Here is a 13432-nt window from a genome sequence, read left to right on the forward strand (position 1 = left end):
GATAACTTTATGGAAGGGAGGAAACATAATATTGATTATTTCTACCCAATAAAATATATGTAGTTTAATAAATGCATAAGTCCATTGCGCCTCACGCCCTCCCCATCAATAAAAAAAACCCCGCAACAACGACAAATGGTAAACTATCAGTACTGTTCCACTTTAGATATGACCTACTGCATGTTGTATATGACCCAGCACTTTCCCTGCACCGTGCTGCCTGGGAGCTATTAGTGGAGACCTACCACTTTGGTAGCTTCAGATTTATGTCTCAAGCATGACAAAGCCTCACACATACCTCCGACCCGTCTTGGGTCTTGTTTTTCCTTTTGATGTTCTAGGCCTTTCTAGCTTCATTAAGGACTGGCGAAGGCTCTCCTCGGTGTAAGCCAAATATACATGGGACAAATCCACTTCAAAAGGCTGGAAAATAAGTAGAAAATACAACTCAGTCACCATCCAATACTGGAGGGTTATGTAAGATATAATACACAAAACACAGTAAAGTAGAAACTGGTTATAAGAATAAAAGATAAAAGCCAAAACTATTTTTTTTTTTTATATGATTACAGAGTTGCTATGGGAGTCTTTTTTGCGTAAGGAAAATATTTTGTTTTCGGCAGATATATGAAGCATCACACAAAACCTAAATTATAAAGTAAAAAATATTATATGTGATGGCAACAAAAGAAATAAAAAAAATAAACAACTGAACTTCTATAGAGTTCATTGAGTAGGCGGTCTAGTTTTTTTTTTTTTCTTTAAACTTTCTTTAAACTTTTTCTTTTACCAATTTGGAGATATGCTTAGGGTCATTGTTGCGTTACAAGGGCGTTCACAATTATTTAGTAGTTCATTATTTTAGTTTTGTCATTTTTACTTTAACCACTCAAAATGATTTCAATTTCCTTCTGTGACGCTCGATCACAAATGTGACACTGAGTTACAACTTATGGACAAGCTGTGAGACAGGGTAGTCAAGAGGTCTGAGGTCAGATGCCAAGAGACCTCGTCATAAACTCAGGGTTATGACAAAGGCTTACTCAGGTCAAAGTCCGAGGTCAGAACTCAAGGAAGGTGGCGGATCAAGACTAACGGATGATCAAAGGCAAGGTTCAAGATCGGACAGCAAAAGATCAGAAACAGAGCTCTGGAAAACATGGCATATACACACCACCAAGCTGAGGCTATGACTGGCAATAATCAGACACCGATAACCAGCTAAATTGGCATGTAATCAACCAGAACTGGAGACACCTGGAAGAAACCCAGCATGTCCCTACCGTGATTAGAAATTAAACTGTCATTCACAACATCGACAGTTCTGTATGCACTTACCCCAGACTGGATGGCTGAGCTGTCACTCACAATACCGACAGCTTAGCACAATTGTGATTCTATAGGGCGGCTGAGCTATCACACACTGGGTCCATGACACAGTGAGTGGTAGAGTCTTGACAGTACCCCCTCTTCTGGGGGGGAGGGGCACTGGACCCCCAGATTTTCCGGAAGCCTAGGTTTGAAGGGTCTGACCAAAAGGTCAGCCTTCAAAACTACTATGATCAGCTGCTGCAGTATTCACGATGAATCAATGAACCATGATATCAAGAAAAAGGATTGTGAATAAGCAGCCATGGAAACCTCAATGCTAACCCAACAGATAAATTATCCAAAACAAAGCAGGAGAAGAACTCAGATTGAAGTGTTCCCACTTTCAGTGTGTACTCCACAGTTATCAGCTGGACAAAGTTCTGAAGTAACGGTGTCCTGTCAATGGTAAAAATGTGAATGGGTCTTTTCAATCTAACTGTCCCTAACCCTAATTTCAGAACCAGTCCTGAATAAATGTGGCTACAGGGCAGCAGTCAATGAAAGCTAATGCTGATAACAAATGGTTCTGGAAAAGTAGTTCTAAGTTTAGCAGTACTTTATCTGAGGAGTAAAAATGTACCTGGAAGTCTAGGTGACCCTTAGCGGAATGGCCCTCCTCTGTTAGGCTCATGATTCTTGCCACTGCGACTTGGATCAGGTCAATGTCATCATAGGTCAACCCCAACCTCAAAAAAGGCATCAACAGAAGACTGTTCTTGGGTTTGTGGGGACAAAGAAAATGCCCAAATCTGAGGGCTCCCTGGCAGTAGGGACAGGATTAATCCCACCCACTTGAACTCATCCTTTGAAAATCGGAGTTGCGGAGTAAAAATTAGCCTACAGCTCTCTTTAAATATTGTAAACTGGTTTTACGCCCGCAAAAATTTGTCGTAGCTACTGCTGGCAGCGGAGAACACTGGGAAGCACTCATCATGCTAGAAAACTGACCCTGACTGTGGGACTGCGACGATTCTAGTGCTCCTTGGCCAGATCCTAAATCATCTTCGTCAGATTCGCCTACTGATCGCAAAGTGTACGAATTGGTTCATACTGATGGGGAAAAAGATATAAGGCCAGTCGGGGAAAAAAAAATATAAGGCCTGTCGTAATATGAAGCTAAGTCTCTACTCACGGACAAGCCATGAGGCAGCGTAGTCAACAGGTCTGGGGTCAGACCAAGAGAGCTCATCAAACAAAAAGGTAAGGCAAATGCGTAGTCAGGTCACAGTTCAAGGTCAGAATTCCAGGAATGCAGCAGATCAAGACAAAGGGGCTAGGCAAACGGACGGTCAATGGCAAGGGGTCCAAGGGTGGAAGCAAAAGGTCACAGAGCACTGGAAAACAAGCCATACTCACATGCGCACCACCAAGCTAAGGCTACGACTGGCAATAATCAGACACTGACAGCCAGCTAAATAGACAGGTAATGATCCAGAGCTGGCATGCCTCTGCCGTGATTTGCGTTTGGGATGTCACAATACTGACAGCTCTGCATGCCCCTTATAGGGTGGCTAAGCTGTCACTCACTGCATCCAGGACAAAGCGAGTGGTGGAATCGTGACAAATTCTCAGTGGACTTATATGTATTATTGGGGACTTTAAAAAGGTGGAAAAAGTTTTGAGATGGTGTGATTTTCTTTACATGACAAAAACCGGGCGTATCAATTGGATCCAGTTTAATAAGTTAAATTAAAACAGCAGAGAGCGAAAAAAAAAAAAAGTAGAATATTCTGGTGGGAAACAGATTATTTTCTTATGGTTACAAACTTTTAAATACCTCCAGTTCAAGAAACTGTCAATATTAATCGTACTCAGACTAACTACAGAAGATAACATAACGTAAATGAAAATTCCACAAAATGTAAAACTGGTACACTACACGAAAAGCAAATCATCAGATGACTCAGAAGAAGAGATTACTGTAAATGCAGAGTCCAGATCAGATATGGAGAAATATTGTGAGAAAACGGTGTTATATTTTAGGGGATGAAGGAAAAACTGTTTCCTTCTCTACGTGACCAAATCTACTATATGTCACTCCAGAAGTCTTCCCATAAATATCTTACACCACTACATGACAAGTTAACGTGTATACATTGTACATGTGCTTTGAATATATATTTTATAGATTTATTTATTCTAACACTTTTGACTTAAGAAATTATGTAACATAAAAAGATAAAAATTAGTTAAAAATTTAGATCATGGAACAAAACAAATAAAAAAAAAAAAAAAGACATTTTACAAAGATAAATAGAGACTTACATCTTTTTCTTTCTTGTCAGGTACAGGAGTTTGCTTTCTCATATTGTTTCCAGTGTAAGCAACGCATTTCTTACAAAGAGATAAAAACGTAAGTTAGTTTTAAGTACCGTGCTTTCACTTTCTCAGTATATCTAAGAAAACTGCTTACCAGCTGCCATTCTCCAATATCTTCATTCCAATGGACATAATTTTCAATCATATCCTGAACAGAAAAAAAACAAAACTGTGTTATACATATGTAACTATATTTTTAGATTGAACATTTAGGCTGCCTTGCTTCTTGATGCTGAAATGCACCAAAAGTTTGCCGGCAGGATTTAATTATTGCACCAGAGATACTTATGGAAATTCTGACACTGCCTAGGAGCAGATAAAGCTCTGGTGAATGTAGACCGTGCCACATGACAGTGACCCAAATATACTCTTAAATCCACCAAGCATTAGCTGGGAAAAACCGAGGGTTCTTAAATGGCTTAACCCCTGGAGGTATTTTCGTTTTCATGGTTTCGTTTTTTGCTCCCCTTCTTCCCAGAGCCATAACTTTTTTATTTTTCCATCAATATGGTCATGTTAGGGCTTGTTTTTTGCGGGACGAGTTGTACTTATGAACGACACTACTGGTTTCAACATGTCATGTACTGTAAAACGGGAAAAAAAAAAAAAAAGTGCAGTGAAACTGCAAAAAAGAAAAAAAAAAAAAAAAAAACAATCCCACAGTTGTTTTAGTTTTCACCATGTTCACTAAATGCTAAAACTGACCTGCCATTATGATTCTCCAGGTCATTACGAGTTCATAGACACCAAAACATGTCTAGGTTTTTTTTGCCTAAGTGATGAAAAAAAAATTCCAAAGTTTGTTTTAAAAAAAAAAAAAAAAAAATTGTGCCATTTTCTTATACCCGTAGCGTCTTCATTTTCGTGATGTAGACTTGGGTGAGGGCTTATTTTTTGTGTGCCGAGCTGACGTTTTTAATTATACCAATTTGGTGCAGATACGGTCTTTTGATCACCCTTGAATTATAATGCAATGTTACAGCGACTAAAAAATACTTAAATGCTTTATTTTGAATGGGGCAAAAGGGGGGGTGATTTGAACCTTAATTTTTTTTTATTAATTGTAAAAAAAAAAATATATATATATATATTTTTTTTTTTTTTTTTTTCTTTTGACATGCTTCAATAGTCTCTATGGGTGGGAAACTAGAAAGCTGCTATAATCAGATTGGCTCTGCTACATACAGGCGATGATCAGATCGCCTGTATGTAGCAGAATTGCTGACTTTCTATGAGAGCCAACCACCCGGCGGCGCTCATAGCAATCCGGCAGTGACAATCAAAGGTCTGCCCCGGTTGTTATGGCAACCCATCGATGACACGCCATCATGTGACGGGGTCACCGATGGGCGGGATTTCCGGAGTGCTTGCCGGAAGCGCGTGTTAAATGCCGCTGTCAGAGTTTGACATCGGCATTTAACTAGTTCCACCCGCGGCTGTTAGAGGCACCTGTCAGTTGTCCAAAACAGCTTAAATGTGCCGGAAAAGATGTGAGCTCAGCGCCGGAGCCCACATCAAAGGGAGGGAGTCTGACATCAGCGTACTATTACGCCCGATGTGGGACAGGGGTTAAAAGTGAAATACTGAATTTTAATACCATACTGAGATTTTGAGGATGAGTGCTACCAAGCACCACAGAAACTTAAAGGGAACCCGGTCACCTGCTAATCTGTAGGCTAATCGCGTTCTAAAGTCATGCGGCCGTCACACTAAAAGCCCGACTGCCAAAAGAAAATCAATTTATTCCTCCAGGCAGCCTCTGGCTTTCAGTCATATGGGCCCAGCTGTCACTGCTTTGGTCATTGTTCAGTACATAGTGAGCAGCGGCTGTAACCGCAAAACCCAGCACTGACTGACAGCTGGTTCTGTACAGATGCATGGCTGAGCAGGCTGTCAGTCACTATCAGGGTGTGGTTACAGCCGCCAATCACTTACACTTAGCAGTGCCTGAAGCCAATGTGGCTACTCCTCTATGACTGAAAGCCATATACTGCCGGGAGGAATAAAGTTAATTTCCTTCCCACTGCCAGGCATTTAGTCCAGCGGCCGCACAGCTTCAGAATGCTATGAACTTGCAGATTAACCCCATATGTCACGGGATTACCGTGACAGAGAGGAGCCAGAAGACCACAGCGTCCAATTGCTCCTACTCCTGCACTGAAAAGAAGCCCTTCATCTTATTTTTAAATGGTGTAAATTTCTTTTGGCATACAAGGGGTGTTCGGCCATGTTGGGAGCTCTGGGAACCTGCTCTCAGCTGAGCTAGGTAAGCCACTTCTATCCCCTATATAATATGGGTCCTGACTGACACATTGTCAGACCTAGCTTATGCTGCATGACTGGGAGGATAAGAGTTAGTGGTTATACGAGAAGTGGGAGGGGTTTATCAGTGATTGTTGCTTTGATTTGCAAGTGTGATAATTCCCTCTCTTCTACTACCTTGGATTTTCCCCATCCAGTGTATTCCTCTGATAGGTGTGAGTGAATATTTGTATGCCTGGAGTTTTCAGTTGCCCCAGTTTGTGTTACCTTGCTTGTCTGGTTGGTGTACTGCGGTGCACGGTTGCTTCCCTCTTCCCTGGGTGGGAGGAAGGGTACAGACAGAGGGCAAATACAGGAGGATAAGGAAAGGAACGTGGACCCAGCATCTTCAGAAGTAACCCTTAGAATAGGGCGAGCTAGGGCGCTCTTTAGCGTTAGGGACAGGGAAGGAGCCGCTGGTCCCGGGTCACCCGATAACCGAGTCGTGACACCATATTTGCAGGTTAATAGCATTTTCTCCACATGACAGGTTCCCTTTAATAGGACCATTTGGGTTCTAAGAAATTATATGACTCCTGTATGCCTCATTAGCAAACCAAATAATTTCATTATATTAGGCTATGTTCACACGATCATTGTAATTCTTGGGACCAACAGATGAGGATTTTCTTCACCTCACAGGAGTCTGACATTTATTTTATACGGAATATTGTTATTTATCAGCCACATGAACAGACATAGCCTTGTATCATACAGTTCAGTTAAGGAAAGAAGACAGAGCTTCAAAAGAGTTATGTGTTATGAATGGGTCACCAAGGAGGAGAGCAGGTCCAGGCTAAGCCACGGAAAACCAGAGAGGTTGGTACCTAAGCGGATTGCAGACCCCTAATCCTACCAAAACAACTAGCAGTAGCTGTGGAGCGTACCTACGATGATCCTAGACGCCTCGGCACAGCCGGAGAGCTAACTAAGCCTAAAGCAAGAAAGGGGAAATCTAAACTGCCCCAGAGCAGACCCCAAAGGAATAGATAGCCCCCAAACATATACTGTCAGTGACACAAGATGAAAACACAAACACAGGCAGGAAAATAGACTGAGCAAATGATGGGGCCCACACTGACTAGACAGGACAGGAAAGACACTGTCTGCAATCACGCAAAAAACCCTGCCAAAAGACCAACACGTCTGATGCAAAAAACACTGAAGTCAGCACTCTGGTATATTCTGAAAGCAGAGCAAAAAGAGACCAATCTAATAGGGGATAAAACAAACTGGCACAAGCAGTTACAAGTGGGCGGTGATTCAGCACAGCCCCAGCCGAAGCTGGCTGACCCGCACCAAGAGGAGATAGACAAAACCAGATCAAATGCAAACAGAATAGCAAATAAACCACTTAGCTGAACATGCAGGGACAGAGCTGGAGAAATCAGACCTCAGGAGGAACAGGAAGCAAATCACCAGCAGAGATAGAGGGAGTCGGCTGTCTTAAATCCCAATCTGAAACCCCAGATCTCCAATCCTCATCATCATTATCAGGTGGCAAGCCTCTGTCAATCAGATCAGCTCCATTACCTCCAGTAACCACCAGAGGGAGCCCAGAAAGAGAACCCGCAACCCCTCTGTCAATCTGACCAGCTCCACTACCTTCAGTAATAACCAGAGGGAGGCCAGAAAGCGAATTCACAACAGTTATGGTCTGTGTATTTGATATCTTTCAAGTAGATTCCGCTATGAAAACTGCATGAAAAAGTGCTAACTAAGCGTGCTAAAGAATGAACATCTGCATGTCTATCGAAAAACAACTTGTAGATTACATGTTCAGTTTCTTGAGCATCTTTTAAACTACTTCAAGCTTCCATAGACACTTCAGCAGTTAAAAATAAATAAGCTAAATCATCCATCAGACATTTGCCGATCTGGACCTGTCATTGGAAAGGCTAAAAGAAGACACCCATAAGACGCCAGCGATTTTGCAGGAAAAATTGCTAAATGTTTATTGTTATTTACATGCTGCATTCAGTCTCTCCCTCACCCCAACACAGTCGTATCTTCTAGCGCAGATGCATAAATTGTCACAAATCTGCAAAATAACATAACATGATAGCCAACTGCAGTCTCTACCATTTAAAAAGAAGTGTCCTAATAGCAGGGAGTATGGAACGGGCTGAACTTACAGTAGGAAGAGGTTAGAAATCTGACATCAGTAGCTGCTATGATTTCAGTAGGCTCAGGTCACAGATGTTTCATTCCTTATCGCATATAGTACGAAAACCTCGGCACACAAAATTCAAATGAAACTCAAATGAGTATGAGTAAAGACCAAAGTTTATTGATTCCAAAATATCATAAAGACCAATGTTCCACAGAAAAAAAATTTGACGTTTCGGCTATAGCGCCTTTTTCAAGAACTTATCTGCAGAATAAATGATACATGCACTCATTACATAAGAAATATACAGTCAAGTACTAATCGTACAAAATAATGAATCATAATTCACACAAAATAAAGACTCAATACATTGAGTATCATATCCATTTAAATAGTCAATATGGACCCAGAGTAATACCTGTGGAAATAATAAACCATGGACATCAGAGTCAAATTCATCATACATGTCACTTAGGTGTGGAATGCCTTATAAAGAAAAAAGAAAAATCATATTGAATAATTAGATACAAAAAAGCATAGTGCGTCACCAGCAATTCACGGACTTTAAAATAGGTATGCTTGGACCAAATTATATCGGGATAAGGGACGTTTGTAGAGCGCACCATGTATTTGGATCAGGATCCTCTTTTTGCAGCTATTCATGTGGAGTATAGCGCTTTCACATGTTGCACGGTATATTTAGAGAATGCACAATGTATTTCGATCAGGATGCCCTTTTGCAATTCTTTGCAATCATTCATATGGAGCAAAAATGAGATTAGGATGCCCTTTTTTTTGCAATTATTTATATGGAGCATATTACTTTCATATATTGTATTGTACACCTGGTAAACTTTTCCTTGTGACGCACTATGTTTTTTTGTATCCAATTATTCAATATGATTTTTCTTTTTTCTTTATAAGGCATTCCACACCTAAGTGACATGTATGATGAATTTGACTCTGATGTCCATGGATTATTATTTCCACAGGTATTACTCTGGGTCCATATTGACCATTTAAATGGATATGATACTCTATTGAGTCTTTATTTTGTGTGAATTATGATTCATTATTTTTGTACGATTAGTACTTGACTGTATATTTCTTATGTAATGAGTGCATGTATCGTTTATTCTGCAGATAAGTTCTTGAGAAAGGCGCTATAGCCGAAACGTCGAATTTTTTTCTGTGGAACATTGGTCTTTATGATATTTTGGAATCAATAAACTTTGGTCTTTACTCATACTCATTTGAGTTTCATTTGAATTTTGTGTGCCGAGGTTTTTGTACTATATTCAGTATTGGATTTTACCTCTGAGCACCTAATATAACAGTGAGCACCCCGTTTATCTTTATATAATTCCTTATCGCAGTCATAAGCAACTGTGGCAAATAAGTGGTTAGACAGATAGGAGCCATCTTCTGTCACTCTATTGCCACCCAAGCCACCACAATACCATCAAGGATGCGGATGTGTTGTCATGGCAGCTGGGGAACTACTTAGGACCACTTTCTTTGATATTTTCAAATTTTTGATTTGGCACCCTCTGAAATGATTCATTCTGCAGCATCATTAGTCTCCCTCATACCGCTGATTGTTTTCTTGGCAGCCTGGTAGCCTTCATCTGCAGAACATTTCTCAACAACAAGACTGCTAATATGAGGCATACAAGTAGGACTAGCTTAACATTTTTCTATCACCTGTATGCCCATGGTGATAGGTCTTGTCTGTCCCATTTCTGTCAGTAACTTTGGCCACGTCAAGGCTTGCTGACAGTTTGTCATCTACTACACTGACTCTTCCTCTTTTGGCTCGCTTTGCTGACGGCAGTAGCTGTGATGTTTAACTGTCTCCTGTATCTGTATCTACTTCATCAGATGATGACTGCAACACCACTTTTCCTCTCCAGCACTTCTTTCTTGGTCTTTTTTTCTCGATTCTCTTCTTGTCATTTGTCTTTGTTTTGACATTACCTCCCATTTTTCCATGGCGTCCAGTTTGTCTCTGAGCTAGCAAAAAGTCCTTGCCTTCCGGTATTCTTGTCATAGCCATAGCCCAATAGCAGGCGCAATGTTTAACAAATTGTCAAAATCTGCCTTTCATTCTTCCTCCTGCTTCTTCAGGCTATCGGAATGTTTTGTTTTGTTTTCCTCCAGCTTGTCATATTCTTTGAAGAAACCTACCATTTTTCAGCCACATGTTTCATCAGTCTCATACGGATGCTTGCCTTTGACCAGACATCAAGAACATCATTAGCTGTTAAACGAGCTGCATCACGAACTGGGACTCGATGCCAAATCGATGCCAAAGGAACTCTGACCAAGTACTGAGTGCATTTACTGAACATACATTTTCAGTAGGCCAACATTTCGGATTTTAAAATCATTTTTCAAGCTGGTGTTATAAAGTATTCTAATTTAATGAGATAATGACTTTTGGGTTTTCATTGGCTGTAAGCCGTAATCATCAACATTAACAGAAATAAATGCTTGAAATACATCACTCTGTTTGTAATGACTCTATATAAAATATATGAGCTTCACTTTTTGTATTGAAGAACTGAAATAAATTAACTTTTTGATGATATTCTAATTTTGTGAGATGCACCTGTATATACAGACATATACACACACACATATGTTGTTTATACAAAAATATATACATAACACTGCTATGTGTGTATATCCACACACTCTGCCACATACAAACAGCTCTGCTACACATGCACACACACAAAAATTGCACTACACATGTATACATACAGCTCAGCTATATCAACAAACACTCATTTCTCATGCACGCTGTGTATACACTACCACATTTTGACGTTACTGTTGCCATGCATGTGACTGATCACATCTGAAAAGCCCTTGAGCTAGCCAGGACCTGCAGAATCCATGCAGTCAAGTGCAAGTCCTGGTAGCTTCCTTTCCTGCCCTGCAACAATCAGACAGATCAGTGTGGGGCATGAGGAGAGTGAGCTATGCCGCTGACGAGGAAGCTGCCTTTGGCCTATAGCACACAAACTTTTGTAGCAAGATTTCTACTCACTAAAAAGTGAGTTTAAGCCCCCCAAAAATGCAATAAGTTTGGTATTACCATAGACATACTGACCAGCAGAATAAAGTGAACATGTCAATTTTACTGCGCAGTAAAGAGAAATATTAAAACAAACAAAAGCTTAAATAGCTAAATTGTTTAACACTCCACCCCATAAAGAAGTTCTAGCTCTTCGAGGGAAGGATTCAGCAAGGGAAAGAAAGAAAAAAATAAATAAAAAGGATAAAATTAGCCTAATCTAAGCGTGATAGCTTAGATCACTAAATTTGTTTTCCTATTTATTTTTCAGAAAGGTTTTATACTTGGTGTCCTATTACTTTATGAAGCTTTTCATCAGGGTATGATAATTCCTTCATTGCTATTAATGCCTTGCTAGAGATCTCCAGTGATGAACATGAAGCATGAGAGCTTCTTATCTAAAAACTTAAAATGTAGCAAACAATGACTAAACCAAAGCATCACCACCAGCTTGTAAATCCCCTGGGGCTTTCAACACTTTTGTAACCTGCTACACAGGGAAACCAATGGGGATTTTTACATTGCTTGTAAACCTTCCCCAAGTGAGTAGACTTACGTGCTTCCACATGGGTTGATGCAAATCCTACTTCCCATGTAGAAGACCTATCAAGACACAGACAAACTACAGTAGCTTTAGTCAAGGAGTATCTTTTGGCTGCAGGGAATGGAGTTCAGTCATTAGTTTTCTCTTTGTTGTGTAGCTGGCACAGTTAGGGCTTGTTCATAGGACTGTGGAAGTGGTAAGCCAAACCTCCGACTCCTCAAGTTCCCCGACTCCCTCATATATGCCTCACTACTGAGCATGTACATAAAGTGCAGCACAGATTCATCTCAACTACATCTCCACAGCACTGGTCACTACTGAGCATGTACATAAAGTGCAGCACAGATTCATCTTATCTACGACTCCACAGCACATAGAATCATAGAATCGTAGAGTTGGAAAGGACCTCCTGGGCCATCTGGTCCAACCCCCTGCTCAAAGCAGGATTCACTAAATCATCCCAGTCAGATGTCTGTCCAGCCTCTGTTTGAAGACTTCCATTGAAGGAGAACTCACCACTTCTCGTGGCAGCTTGTTCCACTCATTGATCACTCTGTCAAAAAGTTTTTTCTAATATCTAATCTGTGTCTCCTCCCATTCAGTTTCATCCCATTGCTTCTAGTCTTTCCTTGTGCAAATGAGAATAAAGTTGATCCTTCTACAATGTGACAGCCCTTTAGATATTTGTAGACAGCTATTAAGTCTCCTCTCAGTCTTCTCTTTTTCAAACTAAACATTCCCAAATCCTGCAACCTTTCCTCATACGACAGGGTTTGCAGACCGGTCACCATTCTGGTCGCTCTTTTCTGAACTTGCTCCAGTTTGTTGATGTCTTTTTTCAAATGTGGTGCCCAAAACTGGACACAATATTCCAGATGAGGTCTGACCAACGAGGAGTAGAGGGAAATAATGACTTCACGTGATCTAGACTGTATGCTTCTGTTAATACATCCTAGAATTGCATTTGCCTTTTTTGCTGCTGCATCACACTGTTGACTCATATTCAGTCTGTGATCTATTAGTATACCCAAGTCTTTTTCACATGTGCTGTTGCTTAGCCCTATTCCTCCCATTCTGTATATGCTTTTTTCATTTTTATTGCCCAGATGTAGTACTTTGCATTTTTCCCTGTTAAAAACCATTGTGTTAGTTGCTGCCCACTTCTCCAGTTTATTTATATCTTTTGAATCCTCTCTCTCTCTTCTCTAGTATTAGCTATCCCTCCTAGCTTTGTGTCATCAGCAAATTTAATCAGTTTACCCTCAATTCCTTCATCTAAATCATTGATAAAGATGTTGAACAATACAGGGCCCAGGACAGAGCCCTGTGGTACCCCACTTGACACATTCTTCCAACTGGATGTGCAGCCGTTTACGACAACTCTTTGGGTCCGATCACTAAGCCAGTTATGAATCCACCTAACAGTTGCCTTGTCCATTCCATACCTAGTCATTTTCTCAATAAGGATTGTATGAGATACTTTGTGAAATGCTTTGCTGAAGTCAAGATATACTATATCTACAGCATTTCCTTGATCCACCCAATCAGTGATTCCGTCATAGAAGGAAATTAAGTTAGTTTGACATGACTTATTAGTTACAAACCCATGCTGACTCGGTTTAATCATTTCATTCTTATCCAGGTACTGACATACATGTTGTTTAATAATCTGTTCAAAGATCTTTCCTGGTATAGAAGTCAGACT

General features: G+C 40.4%; 1 protein-coding gene across 2 annotated transcripts in view; it reads right to left on the reverse strand.

The window, feature by feature from the left end:
• Positions 1-13432, reverse strand: part of KIF3A (kinesin family member 3A) — a 100921-nt gene that overhangs the window by 3627 nt on the left and 83862 nt on the right. For both annotated transcript variants that reach the window (XM_073555778.1, XM_073555248.1), the window contains 3 exons: positions 3785-3838; positions 3637-3705; positions 299-423 (listed from right to left, as the gene is read on the reverse strand). In XM_073555778.1, the coding sequence (XP_073411879.1) occupies positions 299-423; positions 3637-3705; positions 3785-3838 (248 nt within the window). The remainder of the gene's footprint in view (positions 1-298; positions 424-3636; positions 3706-3784; positions 3839-13432) is intronic.

The sequence above is a fragment of the Dendrobates tinctorius genome, unplaced genomic scaffold, assembly GCF_039654945.1.
Source record: "Dendrobates tinctorius isolate UK_male_01 unplaced genomic scaffold, ASM3965494v1 ptg000001l, whole genome shotgun sequence".
NCBI lineage: Eukaryota > Metazoa > Chordata > Amphibia > Anura > Dendrobatidae > Dendrobates > Dendrobates tinctorius.